General features: G+C 41.6%; 1 protein-coding gene across 2 annotated transcripts in view; it reads right to left on the bottom strand.

Annotated features, from left to right (window-relative positions):
* Window positions 1-16,244, bottom strand: part of acvr2a (activin A receptor type 2A) — a 47,758-nt gene extending 31,514 nt beyond the window's left edge. The window contains exon 1 of one of the 2 annotated variants that reach the window (XM_023964076.1): window positions 15,312-16,244. In XM_023964076.1, coding sequence (XP_023819844.1) covers window positions 15,312-15,366 — 55 coding nt within the window. In that variant the 5' untranslated portion in view covers window positions 15,367-16,244. The remainder of the gene's footprint in view (window positions 1-15,311) is intronic. The other variant, XM_004066368.4, reaches the window with a different exon arrangement.
* Window positions 16,245-18,840: the final 2,596 nt, after the last annotated feature.

Here is an 18,840-nt window from a genome sequence, read left to right as displayed (position 1 = left end):
AACGTAAATGGTGACTTTCCTGTTAGCATATATTGTATCATAACAATGCCAGTAACATATACTAAAACGTTACCCAGATGTATGATAAACAAAAATACAGCTAGCTAGATTTTTCTGTTTGTTAGAAATTGCCAGTAGTTCTTAATAAATAAATAAAAATACATAAATGGAGACTTCCCCGTTAGCATTAACTGTATCATACCTACGCTTGTAACACCCACTAAAACATTGCCCAAATGTATGATAAACAAAAACACGGCTAGCTAAATCTTTTTTTTTTAACTAGCCAAAGGTTCTTAATTTAAACAAAATATGTAAATTGAAACTTTTCTGTAAGCATGTATTGTATCATAAATACGCAAGTAACACATACTCAAATGTTACTTAGATGTAAGATAAACAAATACACAGCTAGCTAGATTTTTTTTTGCCAAAATAAATAGACACAAATTATTAATAAATAAAAAGTAAATAGAGACTTTTCAGTTAGCATTAATTGTTTTATAACTACACAAGTAGCACAGACTAAAACATTACCCAAAGGTAAAATAAACAAAAATCTGGCTAGCTTGATTGCTTTTTGCCAGAAACTAGCCGCAAGTATTAAATAACTTAAAAAAAGAAGAATACAAAGAATCTAAATGTTTCTGACCCACTTATCAACTCATCTGGGCTTTTTTTTTTTAAAAAAAACGACCTTTCACCAATCTGGAATTTCGCAGTTTTGATAAAAGTCTGTGTCACCATTTAAATCAAAAGGAAGCACGTTACAATGCAACAATCTCTAAGAACCACAAAAAAAAAAAAAAATGAATTAATCACTGAAACAGATGACGGTAAAAGGTAAAAAAGGTTTTTTTAAACATGACTATCGGCATTTTTGGTAGACCGCAACAGCGCTGAGATGTTCCAACCCCTCTTTTCTCAACTTGCCAGGAGAATTTTCACACTAAAGTACTTCTCCTTCAGTCTGCAGGATATGGCTGCATGCCACGGTTAAATGTGGTTTATGGTTTCATAATGGAACTCAAGTATTGTTACACTTTTCATAATAACACTGTGTTTTACTCCATTGCCTCCCTAAAGACTCCCTGGCTTCCTGCAGCCGCGCTTCAGACACACAAACGCGCCTCACCTTGCTGCGCAACACCGTCATTTTCAGGGCAAGCCCGTTTAATTTGGGGGTGAGTTCCATCAACAGCAGGTGCTCTGTGTGTGTGTAGCACAGTCCAAAGCACGGTAATGAGGAGAGAAGTCTGTTGGTAGTACTTTTCCAAAATAGCCAGTGTTACAGGCAGTTGAGGAGGTGAGAAGGAGGCAGGGGGTGAAAGAAGTTATTCAACAGGAGGAAACAAATTCATAAACGGCAGCAAAAATGTTCAACAAATCATGTGCATATGGTTTGGGTACAGAGCTAAAGTTGATCGCTGTATTTTCCGCACTGTAAGGTGCAGTTAAAATCCTTGATTTACATTAAAATAAGAAAAGATTTTGCGCCAATTTCAGGAGTGTCTTACATTTGATGTGTTCAGTGATGTCAAAGCGATTTTGAGAGAAACACGGTGTTTTGTGAAAATCTCAGTCGGTCTTTTTTTCTGAGTTGCAAACAAGGTTGGATGTTATTGTAAATTCATTAAAGCGGCTAACGTGTAGCAGCGTCAGACTGTGCAGTTTTTAATGTGTTACTAAAAAGGTTGTGTTAGCGTTATTACTGATACCGCTAAATGTTTGTTTAGCAGTATCAGTAACAAATTTAGGAGTGGGGTAGTCACAGCATTGTTTGTTTCAACGGTATCAGACTAATTTCTTTTGTTGTTACTAGCAAGGTGGGGAGGTTGCGTTGTTTCTGATACTGTTATATGATTGTTTAGCTGTAAACATGCTAACATGACTAACGTGTTACTGACTTCACACTTTTCTCTCGTTTAAACTCAACGTGTTTAACCCCTGTAGATAAGAATCGTCCTATATGGTAGAATAAAAACAAAAGACCTGATAGCGATTGAACATGGCACGGACGAGCTTGATTAACAATAGTTTACAGCCAATCAGGATGGAGAACACAATGTGCAAAATTGCACACAAAAAAATCTGCGACACAGCAAGGCGACTTTTAGCCATGACTATGGATAATTGGGCATCAAAGAAACATGCAAAACAGAATAATTATTTTGAAATTTCAACAACTAATATCCTTTTCCTTCAAGTTAACTCCTTAACACCTTAGATGTCATCGGCGACGTCTAAAAAATACATGCTTTTTGACGTACTATAACTCTTCAACTGTTGACGCGATCAACGCATGTCAGCTGACTGTTGCGGACAATAAAAAACAGCTTTTTATATCAACTTTGCACCAAGATAACCTTAACGGTGCAAAGTCGTTTCTCTCTGCGTCAGAGTCAACTGGTTTATGTTGACTGCGTAAACGCGTCGATACTGTGAAGGTTTGCACTTCAGTGCTCAGTTGCTTTTCTTCCCTTCAGAATCCGCTGGAATTACGTCAACAGTTGCGGTAGGAGTGCCAGAGTCAGAGGATTAAACCTCCAAACTGGAAAACCGTCCAGTGTGCCATTATCCTATCACTTTAAGGCAAAATGGAGCAGCTGGAGTACAATAGAGCTGCAAGTAGGGACAGCAAAGTAGCTAAAAGCAGCAGTTTGTCATCCACTTTACATGAGTACGTCTGCTTAAAGGTAATAAAGCTCTCTTTCAGAGTTAGTTGCTAGCTAAGCTAATATGGAGGCTCTTTCTATCAAAAAAGAAAAAAACAGGTTCTTGAACTTTGTGAAGAGTCTGCGCTCCAAATTTGGAGAACGCTTCCAAGATCTCTCAAGAATAAAGGTCTTTGTTCTGCACCCCCGGATGAATATCTACAGAGCCCCTCTTCCACTCATACAAGACATTTATCAAGTTTAACCGTGACCTACTTTAGCAGCGGACATTTCAGCATTACCCCCCCTCCCCCTTCCCTTCCAACCCCTCCACCCCTTTGCAAAACGTCTCAACACCTGACCCACTTTTCAACTCATCTGGGCTTTTTTGAAAAACAACCTTTCACCGATCTTAAAATTCTCTCTCAACATTCAAAGTTTTTACATCTCGAGCTTTCAGCTTGTGATTCAAGCGGCGGAAAGCAAAGAACAAACTGTTTGTGTGCGTGTGTGTGCAACCACATGTCTGTAAGATTTTTTAACGGGCAATTAGGGAATGTCGTTCACTGGGGAGCATCGGGAGACCAAGGAAAAGGTGGAGAGAAGCAACAACTCAAGATTACCGATCACCAGCCAAAAGTTGGTGATCGGCTTCCCTGACACCCAAGTACAGCCAGCTGCTGAGATTTAAACACAAAGGAGAAAAATGTTTGCTGCGTGCCAATAATTTCGAGTTCCTTTGGTGATAAATCCTCAAATTGTTGGTTTCGTGTCATTAAAGCCGAGATGTAGACAGACTGCAGTGAATCTGACAGCTTAATAACTGTTATCAATTATCACAGCTAGACAACAGGACACCAGGACTTCAAAAACATCTATTCTAGTAGAAAAATGTGTTTATTTGGGAAATATCTCTCACACGGACGGCTATGCGAAGTTGAGTCCCGCTGTCGAAAAAAATACATCAATGTCTTGCAGTCAAGGCCCTAGTGGCAGCCTCCTGCATGACTTCATCACTTGTTCATATATTATTTGACACAGATTACAGTAGAATAACACACCCTCTTTGAACTACAACAACTCTTCGACTGTTACTACAAATAACATAACTCCAACGTATTGTGTAAGATGAGAGAAGCAGCTTTGTGCTAATAAGTAGCACTTTATATAATCAATATGCAACAAACTATGCGATATGCGATACTTTACGTTAGCCGATATGCTAAAATTTACATTAGCCGATATGCAACATTTTACGTGAGCCGATAAGTACATTTACTCAATGCGCAACACTCTACCTTCGCAGATATGTACAATTAGTCAATACGCAAGACTATATGTTAGCCGATATGCAATGTTAGCCATTACACATTATTTAGTGTTAGCTGATATGCTACATTTTACTTTCACACACCCTTTTTGGACCATAATAACTCTTCAGCCTTTAAACACAATTGACGTAACTTGGATGTATTGTGAAAGATGAGAGCAGTTTTGCGATAATAAGCAGGACTTTATGTTAACCAGTATGGAAGACTTTACGTTAGTAGATATAAAACACTTTATGTGAGTAAAGATGCTTTTCTCCACATCAGAATTAGTTTTCTTTGCAATAATTGCGAAAATGGTTGGTTACAGTAAATCAAATAACACTAACGCTCCAGTGTTAAACAAGGCAAAAAGAAAGAAAAGCTACATTTGCTAAAACTTTTCGGAGAGCCATGATGGTATTGGGATTTCCGCAGTTGCATAACCTTGACGTGGCGCCTGAGTGACAGTGGTATCCTAGATGAAGCATCAAACGCAGTAGAGCTGAAGAAAAAGGGGAGCAAAGAAGAGGAGGAGCTAAAACATCATCACAGACAACAAGAGCTTCTAAAGTTGCAGGGACAACGACCGCTACCCAAACGTTAGGACTAAGCCTCAGTGGCAGGTTTCCAGGAAACGTCCCCACGGATTTGTCGTTCCAACTTCCAGCCGCCTGATAACCCATGAGCTGGAAGTTTGTGCTGCGCGAAAAAAAAACTCCCATTTTCGGCCTGGAGAACAAAGCCGCTGGCTGCTGCAAAGCAGACAGAATGACCCGCCGCCCAAAGTTCATCTTTCAGACTTTTGACTGATCGAGTTGGTGGGGTCATGCGGTGCATGCGAGCTACAAACCCGTCCTGCCCCTTGCATGTCATTCCGCGGTGTTATGTCTGATAACTGTTGGGGGAAACATGAAGGGATTTCCAGTCTCCTGTGACGGAAGGGAGGGGGAGGGCCCCGCTCTGTGGCCTCATAATGAAGTGGCATTTTGGCGGGTCAGGCTCACACTCGGCGCTGCGTGCACTCAAGTAGGTAAACAGCTCATTCATCAAGGCTCCTTTTGTGCGGCTGCCAGCACCGGGGATTGTTGGTAATGATGGAATTTGTTCTAAGGACCAACTTATCTTTGTCCAGGCGGAGATTAAATACTGGGGGGAGGGGGCGGGGGTTTGCGTGTGGCTGCTTGGGGCTCCTTGCAGTGGACATCTGCACACAAAAAACCCAGTGACTGATGATTTCTCAGCATGTTAGGATGATTCCATGGGATAGGAAAGTTCTCTTCCATCCCCGGTTTGCCGCTTTGTTGACGCTGCTGATGCAATCTGACACTCCTCCCCCACACGGGTGACTCAAGCCCCAGCTAAACACGGCCCTGCATGTGCGAAGAAACAGAATACAGTCGGTAGAAAGCATCTAATCATAGCGCCGTTAGCGCCTCCATGCCTTCGGAAGCGAACGCGAAGAGGTGTCGGTACGCTTACGCATGTGAACTCTTCTCAAGGAAAAGGCACGGCGGTACCTGACCGTCAGTGGCGTCCATGGAGGGGAGGGATTGACGTGCCTTCAGGGGGGTCACGGCGGGTTTTGAAGCTGAAATGTTTTGTAAGCTGTCAGGTGCGGTTTGAGTAACAGCTGTAAATAAACCTGACTGGAGTTTTACAGGGGACTACTTGGAGGGGAGGATTCAATTGCGGCGCACAAATGCCGTTATTAGGCAGAAAAGTGGGATGTCATGAACCTGAAGCACCTCAGAAATGCCTCAGAGGACAGACAAACACCAGAAAAAGTCACACATTTCCAGTTTTCCTGTCTGGAGGGGAAACTGAGAAAACTATAAGTCTGGTATAACAAAATGAAGGTCCAACGAAGTAAAAAAGTTGAGACGAACTGAGGGAGCCAGAGAAATACTCTGGAATTTTATTTTGAAAAACCTTTGATCTCCAACGACATCCTGACAAGCAGTCGTTGACGTCAAAACCAGATCAGCAGCATATTTTTTTTGTTGAGTATGAGCAGCAACTGTGATAAATGGATTAGATAAAAACCAAATGGCTACTGCACAACTTCCACCTTGAAGCAGGTTTGGAGAGGAAACAGAGTGGAGCCAGGTGTGTTCACAGTTCACGGCTAGTGCCATGGCAAAAAATGTAAAAGTATTTGACATTTTTGGAATTTTGATCAAGTTTTGCGCACATGTGAAATGGAAAGGCAGTTTGTAATGTTAATCTTAGTATATCGGCAGAGAAGTTTAACTAACATTACCGAAAATTTGAAAAGGCACAATCAAAACCACTTTGGTTGGGCAAAAATAATCTTTCAATTATTTTTATGGGTGGAACTACTGAAGCTTACAGGCCCCCTTTCAGCCCCTCAACCATTGACTATAAATGAGAACTGAACTGAGTGACCCCTCCCCCATCGGGTTCCAAACAAGAAGTACTCACTAGCTCCAGGAAGCCAAATTCCCATAGACTTCTCTTAAGAAAAAAAACAGCTATTCCTGTCATATGTAAAAAAAAAAGAAAAAAACATTCTTGCTCTAATACCTTGTTTTAACATGTTCTTGCTAATCCTAATGTTTTCTGTAGAGCAAGACATAACTGGCTAATCGGGTCCCCTTAATAAAAGTTACTGGTTTAACGTCAAACGTCCAAAACGTATTATTGTCAGCTTTTCCTGGGCCCACTTTCAAGTGGTAGGGATGTGGACTTCCAATAAGCAGACCCCTGATTGGCGAAAGTGGTTGCCATAGAAACAGCGACTAAGACCGACTATGACCAATCGCCGCTTACTGACGTATTCTGCTTCCAACATTTCAACCATTTGAAATGTTAGCGTGAAGGATAAAGTTTTAGTTGCGGTTTTTGATCGGCCAGAATTACATGACACGAAGTCTTTCATACATCATATTAGAGCTGTGAGAGAAAAAAAAGCCTGGAACATGATTTGCTTCATTTCAACCGCTTGCACCAACTTCGAGTGCGGTAGTATTGGGTAGTGACAGTCCAATAAACACCTTCGGGGTTGAACGCCCCGCCAATGCCCAGTGTGTACGTAGCTTAAGAGCTGATTGGGGTTGCAATATTGCCGTTCATGTAAACAATGCCACCGATGGAGAGCAGATTTATTATTTCAAATCAAAAAATATATGAAATACTATAGAGATCCATTTTGTAAAAATAAATTATGAAATTGTACAGGTAAGTATGCAAACTGAGAAAAACCAAAGGAAGTTTTCCCATTTTTATTAATGGGATTTCGGTAAGCAGTCATTTTTTTAATTTTTCTAAAAAACACAGGTAATTCAATAAACAAAGTTGAAGTGTTTCTACACAAACTGTCAGAGGCGGTCCGATAGAAATCTACCGTTTGCCTTCAGGGCAGCTGGTAAGGATAAAAATGTATTTTTAAATCACTTGCACTTTTCTTTTCAGGCTGAGGGGGCACTAGTCGGCAGTTAGTTTGGCATTTACTGCTGGATTTTCGAGGCTTTAGCAGGATTTCTTTGTTTGACAGGAACTTTGTCGTCCTTAAGTAGCGGCTAATAGGAGAATGTGAGCAACATGTCGGAGGGAAAGTTTAGATTCTCTTGGCTTAAAAAAAGGGAAACTTACAGCTGGATTATATAATTGCATTAAGTCAAGTTTTTTCTTCTTCTTCTCAACAGTGGAATGTTCCTGCCGCGGTTGAATGAATGGACAGTCATTTTACAGCCTGGAACTCTCTAGAGGGCTGTGTTAATGCTTAATCAGATGTTGTCGTGACACGGCAGGGCTGGTTGGCTCTGGCGAACCGGTTACAAAGACTGCACTCTCTCCCCGGTGGGGAGGAGGGGTGGCGTTTAAAACCACGGCACTCAGCAACTGAATCCAATCCCTCTAATCCTCGATGGAATGCCAGAGCCCGACGGTCTCCGCCTCCAATTAAGGCCGATGGAGCCGGTTGTGGGACGGGTCCGCACCTGCGGCCTTTTGCAGTGTCCCCGCCGGCGGTAAACAAGCGTCAGTGGGACGAGCTGCAGTCGCCTGCTGCATGCCATGCATTCCTGCGCACAGGGCAATTTGAACTGCCTTGTTATCTCTTGCAGGAAAGCTGCAGTGTGTGTGTTAGACTCTCGTTTCCCCAGAAACCGCCCTCCCCCACCCCACGCCACTTTGAAAGGTTTGTCCCTGTAGGCCACGTCACGGAACCATAAAACATGTAATCAATGAGAACATTTCTCACAATCCACTGCTGCGTGACTGGTTGAATTTGGTTTGCAAATCCAGATATACAGCAATTTTCAGTCATCAAAATATGATATGCCTGCCGCTCGGCTCAAACGGGACGCCAGTTGTGACCTCCATTGACCGATAACCTCTGCGAGCCAATAAGTCCGACCTCGGTGACTCCTGGGTTTATATGTGGCACAGGCTAATGACACATCCTGGACACCAGGCAGTGCCGCTAGTGCAAAGCACCAACACTGGTGTATTTTTAATTTAGATTATATAACAGGTGCGGCGGCAAGCAAAGGATTTCTTTGAAGCAGAGTGGGATGATTTGAGCTGATACTTCTCTGTTGAAGTCTGGGATGATCACTCAGGCACCTCTTAAGACTTCCTTTTTCACAGAAATGAAAAAAAAAAGATAAGTCTGAACAAATCCCCTCTTCACCTGCCTGCGAAGAAGTCGTACGGAAAACGGCGCTGCGAGCCAGCAGCCGGTCCTAGAGGAGCTGAAAGGTCCTTGTTGCTAAGGCGAAGGAACGTTAGCCAGATGTTTCCATTGGCTGGCGTTTCCGCCAACTTGATGACACACTGTTGCTTTTTTTTTTTTTTCTTTCTTTCTTGGTGATATGAACCGTCAAGGAAGCCCGAAACAAGAGAACGACGGACGGACGGACTGTGCTGTTTAAGTGGAGGATCAAGAGGGGTCTCGGTTTAAAGAAGCCAGCCTGTCTAGACGGTAGAGTGTGGCGCGTATGGAGCAACATCTGCAGGATGCATTAATTACAGTAAAAGGCCCGATCTCCTGAGAGTTCATCTGCCGCCGCCAATTTGTGCAGCAAAACTCTTGAGTCTGTTTAACCTTAAAGGAACAATGAAAAAAGGCCCGTCGAGAACAGTTATGCAACACTTCTGAGGCACTAAAAGTGCAGCGGCAACAACACATTAACACAAAGGGATTACAGCGCCTGGTTTCGGAGGTCTTTTGGGTTCCGTATGGAAGCGGTAGAGGTAGAACGTGGCTCATCTGCAAGCTTTTTATTGTCCTTCGACTCCTCCATCTGTTCCACTGTTTGTTGGAATTTGCAGTGATTGCGGCAGGTCAAACAACCCCCTCCATTAGAGGGGCTCGGCATTTACATTTCAGGCTTTTAGGTTGAGCAGCAGGCAGATTTGCGGGAGCACCCGCAGCGCAACATGTGACTCTGGTGACCCTCTTCGCTGAAGCGGCCGATCCACATAAAGATGAAAAAGATTTCGCCAATTATCAGGAATACCGGCTCCACTTGATGTAAAGATGGGATTAAATATGCGTTGCTACCACCACCCAACCCCCCCACCCCCCCACTCCCAATCTGGACCACCGCTCCAGAAGGCAAAGTAAAGCGACAGCGTTTGAAAATAATCCCTGCATTTGCTTTGACCTGTTTGCAGTATCGAATTTTGGCTGCAGCAGACGGTGACAGCCTCAGGAATCGACACCGAAGTCGACAACTTCCTCTGCAGACGGAACCTGGGCCTTGTTTCCCGTTCAAAAACCACCTGTCCAGTTGCGCCAAACCTCTCTAACTAAAGAGACTTATTTTTTTCGATTTTTATTGCATTTTTATTGGTTAAAAAATAAAATATAAATCAACCCAAACGATCAGATTTCTTTTTTTTAATTCCTATGCCAATCATCTTTTGATCTATTCATTATGATTATGACATTTTTAGCCAAAATCTTAAAAAATGTGCCAAACTATGTGCAACATAGTTTCTGCAGAGCGGCAGACAGTCTTTTAAAATTTGCATCCGAGTTGTGTCCTCCTTCCCCTTTCTGTTGCTGAGAGCTCTATGTTTACACTCTCTCCTGCTAACTTATTGCCTATCATAACCCCAAGCTAACATTAGCAGTGCAGCCAAAATGGCGAGTGATATCGGAGCTATCCAGTCGTACTGTTTTAAGCCAGAATGGCAGTTCGGACGAAGAACACGAAGACGTAGATTCATCTAGCTGTCTACCAAAATGTAACGGAGAAGGGAGCTTGTAGCCTGCCCACTGTATTTTCTACATAACATCTACAATCTTATCCAACAGGCTTTCTTTTAGCTAAAGTTTCTTCATTTGCTTCCTCTGTCATGAGAAATACATGTCAAAATGACTTAAGTCTTAAAATAGCACAAGTTACCTAAAACATTTGGGCATCCTGCTCAGAAAACACCAAACACCTGGTTGCGGGCTAAATTTAACCAGTGCTCCGACTGGTCCAGGGTCATAAATTCCCAGCCGGCACTGGAGACGTTTTGTCTTGGGTCAACATTTCACCTCTGTGAGACGCTGCGGCGCTTGTTTTTTCAAGGGGGGAGGGAGCCGAGACACTGGATGATGCACAGCCCTGCAAGGTAGCGGTCCGGCTTAGTTGGGCCCAAAGGGAAATCCGGGCTCCATCTGGGCTTAACGAATACACCTGTGCTCCTGGAACCTGATGCATAATGCAGGATAACGTATTAGGCATGGAAAGAGGGGAGAAAATTGGGACACGAACTGGAAGACAGAGAAGAGAGTGCTCCGGTTCTTGGTTAATAAGAAGCGGATTGACCAATATTTGAACAAATAACCTGTCTCAGAAGATGGTTGGTGTTTCTTGGTAAGATGTTCCTGCTTCAAAAGCAAACTTTAATTTCCCTGCTGCTTTAATTTAAGCTGTAACGTTTAAACTCTTTTAATTATTAAACTGGAGACCCGAACGAAAATCATATACCCTCTGCTGTTAGCGTACCAGAATAACAGAAACCGACGCTTGGACTGAGATCACAGTCACCTTTTTCACTGACTCTTTGAAAATTGAGGGGCTAAAATACCTCAATTCAAAGCTCAAAACATTCATAGTTTGGTGGAAAAGCAGCTGGTTCACGTAGTTTGACTTGGTTCATATCCAGTGTCAGGTTTAGGGGGATGTGTAGCAGAGCTGAAACTGAATCACTGCATTAGCCAAGCTGCTGGGGATTGTTAGAGGCAGAGAGAGAGAATAGAAAACGAGCTTTCCTGTCCCGGCTGAATCGATGCGGGTTTTGTGCTGGTGAGTTTGCAGCGCGATCAATGAGAGCCAAACTGCTGCTCAGAAAACAACAGGCGGAATGTGAAGCCCACGAGTGGGCGCACACGTACCAAAACAGTGTGCACTTCAAGACGGACCCCCACCCCCACCTTTCCCCGGTTAACCCACTTGCATAGAAAACACCTGCATGGACAACTCGATGCAAGCGTTTAACCGGTTTGTGTGTAAACACAACAGATCACTGAATCGCTGCATGTGATGAGGTAAATATTTGTCGTTTTTGGCGTCGAGCGTCACGTCGCACAAGATTACGTCTGATCGTCAGGTTCGTCAAGGCGTTACATTTGTCATATTTGATATTGTTTTCTCACATTACACCAGGTTTTTTTTTAATAAGCCAACTGAAAGGTTTTTCTTCATTGATCCTTGCAAATTGAAAGCAAATGTTTTGGAAATTTCACTTTTTGTTTTGTGATACGCAAATCATGTCAAACCGAAACAAAACCTTGACCCAAAAATTGAGACTTGAACCGATTTGTGAGGAAAGTGAATCGTTGTGTCCCTACTAGATACGTTCAAAGTGTCAAAAACTGCATGTTTTGCAAAACGTATTATATTTGACATTTTTCTATCCCAATACAACACTTAGTACAAGCCAACAGAAAGGTTTTTCTTCATTGTTTACTCCTTGCATCCCTAATTGTGTCTGGTTTTTAAGGCTCGTCTGCAGAAGGCATATAAAGATGAAAATTGGTATTCTGGGCCATCCATAAAGCTGCAGACAGTCCTATCGATGCTGAACAGTCGCCAACTTGTGGCTTTACAATTTAAGCGCTACATTAACTCACTTTAAACAAACAAACAAACAAAAAAAAGGAGGGTTGAGAGAGAACATGGATTGTATTTCAAAAACTGGGACGCTAACAATTATGTCACCAAGCATTCCAAGTTTCAAAACTCTTATTCAACCTTAAGTTTGCTTCTCACCGTGGTGTTAATTGGGAATAATCAAGTGCACTAAGAGTTTGAGTAAAAGTTCTTTATGTCTGTTAAGGGCAACAAGGCACAGAAAAACATTAACAGAGTTCCCTGAGCATTGATAAGGTATAAATACTAATATATTTGATATGATATGCGTAATTTTTAAATAGAAATCTGATGTAAATATTTTAAACACTAAATCAAAACTCAATCGAAATAAAATGTTAGACAAATTTTCATATGTAGCCGGAAAAACTTGGTGTTGACTAACTTGTTTTTGAATTTCCAAACTTGGAAACAATTTGTTTGAATCAACTCTGACCTGAACTATTTTGCTGAATTCCTGAAAACAAGTTAGATATTACATTTAAATTGGTCATGAAGTTTTGGTTTTATTATTTAAAAAAAAGGCAATATTTGAAATGAATAGTCTATTTTTTATATTAAAGGCATAGTTTTACATTAAAACAGCTGTGGGTTGTCCTTTGGTACTGTTTATCTTCTACCATTATTTTCCTTCTTTTGTTCATTTATGTACAGTTGCAGTAAGCGTATGAATTTCCCCTTGTGCGGAAAAAAAAGTTTCCTCTTATCTCATCTTTATCTCTATGTTTCCGTTTTTAAGCCCCCATTTTCTCTCTAAACCATGTGTCAAACTCAAGGTCCGTGGGCCAAATGTGGCCCACCATGTCATTTTATGTGGCCCTCGAAAGAGCATAAAAGTTTTTAATTTCTTATAATTAAAATTGGTGTGTATTTATTCATATTTAGGGGGAATTGGACTTGAAATATCGGATTGGACCACTATACATTAGGACTTAAGCACTGTCAAATAACCTAACCTGACAGAATCAAATTTAAAAGGATTTATGCTAGAGTAACAACCAAACATTTGTTTTCTATGCAACAGTAATTGTCACTTTAAAAAGTTATAATAAATAATGAGTTATTTAACATTAAAGAGTAGTTACATTTATCCACTATGCTGATGTGGCACTCGGTGAAAATGAGTTTGACACCCCTGCTCTAAACCATAAAGTTAAATTGTATCAAATCTGTGTTGTAATCTGGCACAAAAACTTTGCTTGATCTGTTTGCAAAATACAAACTATTAGTTGCGTTTTTTTTTTGTCTGAAGGATGATCTGATCTTCCTCTTTTCGTACACATTTAGAACTGCAAATGTGTTTTTTTTTCACAATCTGAATTAGATTTTGAGTCACTGGGTGTTTGAAGATTTCCGCTTCATATTCTGCGACACCCAAACTTCCCACCTCAACATAGACAAAAGCGTCATCAGCATAGAAGCAAGCCTGACCGCAAAAAAAGAGTGAAAAGGGAAATAAACTAGGAAAAAAACAAATAAATACTTGAGCTTTCAGATCTCTTAAGATGATAGTCATCGTCTTATTCCTCAAAAAAAAAAACAATTTTCTGTTATTGTTGAATATAAAAAATGATATTTACCATTAACTGGATGATTTCATGCAAACTATCAAAAAAATTGGGAGATATTTAAGTCTCAAGGTCTCCACTTGTGTGCGATCCCAAAGTTCCAACCTCGAAGTAGACATCAGCATTGTTAGCATAGAAGTCAACAAACAGGAAACGAATAGATAAATATCCATTTTTCTTAAAGTTACTATTATAAGCATTCATTGAGTGTGGTTAATATGTGTTAACAGGGAGGAGCAGGAAGGGTATTTATTTGCAATATTGTGTTTTTTTTATGTTAAAGCGCTTCGAGTTGCTCAAGGTATGAGAAGTGCTTTTTTAAAAAAAAAAAAAGTTTCATTTGTTTTGATTTGAAAAGCAATCAAATGATAAAGCTGTCAGATCGCTAAAGTAGATAAAATTGTAAAATATTAAAGATTACGGGTCTCTCGTTAACGTAGCTTTTCCTTCGAAGTCCTTTTGTAGTTTTTTTTTTTATACAATTTTTTTATTCACCATGAACTGTATGATTTCACACAAAAAAAGAGCATTTCTGTATCTGTAAACTGCCAGCAGCAGCAAAGCAAGTGGCATCTTATGATTTGAAATCTCTGAATTTGTCCTTGTGTTTTCACAGCGCAGCCTCTCCGGGCGGATCGCCTCGGTCTAACCCATCCTTTTTAAAAGCCATTCAACTTGAATTTTACAAAGAATTATTATTCTAACTCAAGTGGAAACCATTCATTTCCCCACTTCAGACGGTAACGAGCAAGCAGAATAATCATCCGCTGCGGTCTAAAAACGCAGACAGCACCTGCCTTGCACTCCATGCGACCTTGACTATTACCCAATTTCCGAAACCTTCTTTCCTTCCCAACCAAAGATCCTCCGGGACTTGCTGGAGTATTTTCCTTTCTTGCAGATTTGCTCAGTATTTTTTTTGCCTTGTTCAAACTAAATAAACAAGAGAAAGTTCTGCATTTTTTTCGGACAGCACACGCTGCAACAGAAACCTGCGGCACCTCAGAAAGCAAAAACAAACTTTCCTCATGTTTGATGGGACTGCTTTGATCCAATAATCCCCTTCCTGCTTGCACACAACACCAGGAATTCTCGCCACCAGGCTTGATCTGTTTCGAAACCCTCGATTGGGCAACCGGTAGAGATAACAGGAGCTGATCTGCTGAAAGGCCCCGGTCACAAAGCATGGCACCTTTCCCGTCAGGCAAGGAAGTAACACCACCAAAGTCCACGGTTTACAAGGCTTCACCGGTGTTTGTGCATCGTTGACCCATAGAAGAACGTTCTCTTGCCTTTCCATACCGTCGAGTATTTTTTCTAGCTACGAAACCAGAGCATGAACCAGTAGAGGCAAATCTCCCCGTCACGCAAGAAGTGGCATCCAGGTCCACCCACGTCCATGTTTTATCTTGTTCAACAAAAACACACTAAGTGACAAGGGTTTGTGAGCGTGCACAACATGTCAAGAAGCGTCGGGTGAATCTGGTCCCTTGAGGGCCAAAGGCTCCAGAGAACCGGACTACGACCTACTACTACTACGTTTTGTTACCCACCCACCCCAGAGGGTGCAGTTGCATTCTTACAAATAAAATAAAATAAAATAACATCAGGGTTGCTGTGCGTTGCAATCTCCACCCGCACCACCACCACCTTCTACACACCCACCTGAAGAACAGGAGATGAGGAAAACGGCTATGGCCAGCTTTGTGGCGTCTCCCATTTTCCATCCGAGTTCGATCCGCTCAATGCAAAGAATTGTTTAAAAATATATATAAACTAATTTAAAAAAAAAAAGTCAAAATATTGTCAGTTAAAAGTCCTCTAAACAACCCAGTGTGTCCGAGTCGACCATTTTAATTCACTAAAGAGTCTAAATCCGAACGATCCCAGGTAAGTCCACACACTGAGGAAGAGGAGGAGGAGGATGAAGAAGAGGGGATCGATGGTGGTATTTCCAGGTTTACAGGCAGGCGAGGGGGGTCGGCTCCGCGGCGGTGTGGAGTCGCCAGATCTCCGGCTTGACGGACAGATCGCCGGTGCACGGGGCTTCCGAGGAGCGGTGCAGGGAGCCGAGCCACAGCCGGGCAGGGCTAACATCCATCGGACTGGAAATTAATCGCACTCCGCCGTCCAATCAAACTTCTCCTAGCGGAGCTCCGGCCGCATAGCTAAAACACATCAAAACGCTACGGAAATGCTCATTCCCGTGGATTTTATACTCCCAAAAATGGACGTTTTACTCCGACTAGGAGCTTCGGCTTCGCCCGACAGTCCGGCGGGGCTGTCCTGCCACCAGCACCGCGGTTCCGGCCGCTCCAGCGGGAGGGGGATAAGGCTATTCCGAAGAGCTCCGAATAAAAGCGGCGTCCCGCTTCAAAGTGGCTCCAACAAGCGAATCCCTCCGCGGTCCAAATAGGTCTCGGTGCACGCGGGGAACCCAGGTTCGGTTCGGTAGCAAGAAAAGCTAAAAAAAAAAACGACAACAAAAAAACAAAAACAAAAAGGCTGCAGTTAATCCGCGCTGTTCAGGACGAGCTGAATTTTCCAAGACCGTCTCCTCTGCTCGGGACCACTTCAAAATGGCGTCACCCTGCCGTGTCAGGCGTGCGCAGCAGAAACGAGCAGCTTCCGGGGGGAAGTTTCAAAATAAATGCAACGGGGGGGAAAATTAAACAAATTACTTAAAAATGTATATTAAAAAATACATGTTACTTCTAATTAATAATTTAATCAATTTCTTTACAGATATTCCTGAGAAATTCATAAATAAAGAGTTGCAGAATTTACTAAAGTTCTTTACAAAACAAATTGGAATAATATTTTTCGTAAATTGTAAACTTTTCATATCAAAGTGTTTTCTAACCTCTTGAACTCAACTGTTTACAGTACTTCAAATTAATATACTTGTTTATAAATGTTCTATCTTAACCCATAATATGTAATTACACTCTACCAACATTTTAAATTAATCAGTTGTCTCTCTTTCTTATTTATCAACACCATTTTTTCATTATGTACATTTAATTGAATTAATTTGTCAACATTTCCCACCTTTACTTTTTGTTAGCTCAGCTGGTTTACTTTGCCCGTTTCAAAAGTATTTCCAAATTGCTATATTTAAAATTTAAGTTTGTAAAAACCCTTAATCTTGTAATATTCCGTGTTCTCCACAGTTTGATTTCATTTGCTTAAAGTTGTTTTTTTTTGTTTTTATTTTGAAGGCAGAATCTGTCGGCTTCCGGTTGCCACCGTCTAACTACGGCTGGCTGTCAGCAGCTGGCCTGAGCGGCTTTAGGAGCTTAGGGATTGTTGTTATTCCTGGAGGGCGCCTGGTTTATACTCCTGCCCGTACCGCTGGATGAGGTGGGGTGGAGCTAACGTGTGAATGTCACCTTTTCTAGCGGAAAAAAAAGCAAAATCAAATATTTGAATTTGTAGTGCTAAACTTTATTAATTTCAAATAAATTTTTTTGTGTTTTTACGATGCTTTAAACAATTTAAAATTTTATTTTCATTTTTAAAGTTTAAGCCATTAAACAGGGAAATTTTTTCCATCTTTCGCATAGTGCTTTTTAGGCCACGCCCCTCATATCCGGGAGATTGTCATGAAGTACAGATATAGGTTTGCCCTCTTACCAAATCTGCGTGACATTAATCCCTGCAACAGCCCACAGCAGATCTCCAACTGTAAGCGCTGCTAAACGATTAGGAGGTCAAAGGTCTCGGGGGATTTTCCTGCCAGACTGGAAGCTGAGTCACCTGTTCCATTGGGGAGAGTTGGTTTTCGTCTCCTCTGGAGCACCGGTGGGCCCGGGGCTGCGGGCGCCCCCAATACTTCTGCGGAGACGCCGCCATGGGACAAGAGGAGAGGAGCCTCAAAAACGAAGGGGGAGGGGGAGGAGCATCAATAAAATATGCGTTTCTGATTATTCATGTGGTCACTGCTTGGTAATCAGATTACAGTTCACCTGTCACAGGAAGCTGCCGCTCAACAAAAGCTGCACGATCACCTTCAGGTGCGGTCAAGGTCGCGGGTAAGGTTTCCACCTGTGAGGACCTCAATTGTCCTCCACACTTCCTCCTGGAGTCTGCACGTAGACGGCCAGGCTTCAGAGACGGGGGGGGGGGGCACCTCAGGGCAGTCCCCCCCCAATCCGATCGGGGAAGACCTGCAGTTCTGGAGATCTGTTCCCCCGAGTTAATCCCATTACCCGACTATCAGATGCCAGATCCCCTCTAATGGCATTCCACGTGCCTGCAGCCACGTACGATGATGCTAGCTAATGAGCGCTCAGCTGATATACCTTACTGGAACCAGGAGGAGGCCCCCCCCCCATGCACAGGGTAACCCCCCCGCGTGCGGCTCCATGGCTTAATGGACTCAGTATTGAGTGTCAAGGGAAGTCAAATTTATTGACAAAGTGCTTTTAACAAAAAGCTGGTTGCTCTCAGCGTGTTGCAGCGCAGCAGAGGATGTAAATACTGCAGGAAGTGTGAGCGCAGACAGGTAGACGGTGTGTGTGATTGGACCTCAATCACACTCATCAAATGTATTCACGAAAGCTGAAGATGCGCATTTAAAAAGTTCAATAAACTGCTTAAAAATATTGATAAAGTGCGCCCTTCAAAATAAAAGCATCTCCTTTTTGTTCTGAAAGGATATTTTAAAAACTCAACTGCAAAGTTTAAAGGAAAAATTTGAAACCATTTGGTATTTTATACGAATTATTTACTTCAGTGGTGATAGAAAAAAAACATAATTAAGTTGTTTACTTCAAAAAAGAAGCATCTGTTTCTACTCTTTCAAATGTTTTATTTTGAAAACTCAATTGTACTATAAAAAGGTAAAATTGAAATCATTATTTTTCATGGATTTTTGCTCTTCTGTGGTGACACAAAAGAACGATTTAATTTCTAACTTCAAAATGTAAAAATCTTTTTTTGAAAAACATAGTTAAATGTTGTACTTCAAAAAAAAGCACCTGCTTCTATTCTTAAAAATGATGTTTTATTTTGAAAACTGAATTGAAAAGTTAAAAAGATAAAGTTGAAACAATGTTATTTTAGCGGATAATTTTATTTCTGTGGTGACACAAATTAACATTGTTTAATTTCTACCTTCATAATAATTTGAAAAAAACAACACTTATTTTGAAAAGTCATTTGCAAAGTTCAAAAGGATACTATTAAAGCC

The sequence above is a fragment of the Oryzias latipes genome, chromosome 2 (assembly GCF_002234675.1).
Source record: "Oryzias latipes chromosome 2, ASM223467v1".
In the NCBI taxonomy this organism is placed as follows: domain Eukaryota; kingdom Metazoa; phylum Chordata; class Actinopteri; order Beloniformes; family Adrianichthyidae; genus Oryzias; species Oryzias latipes.
This window is presented reverse-complemented; position numbering and strand designations above follow the sequence as displayed.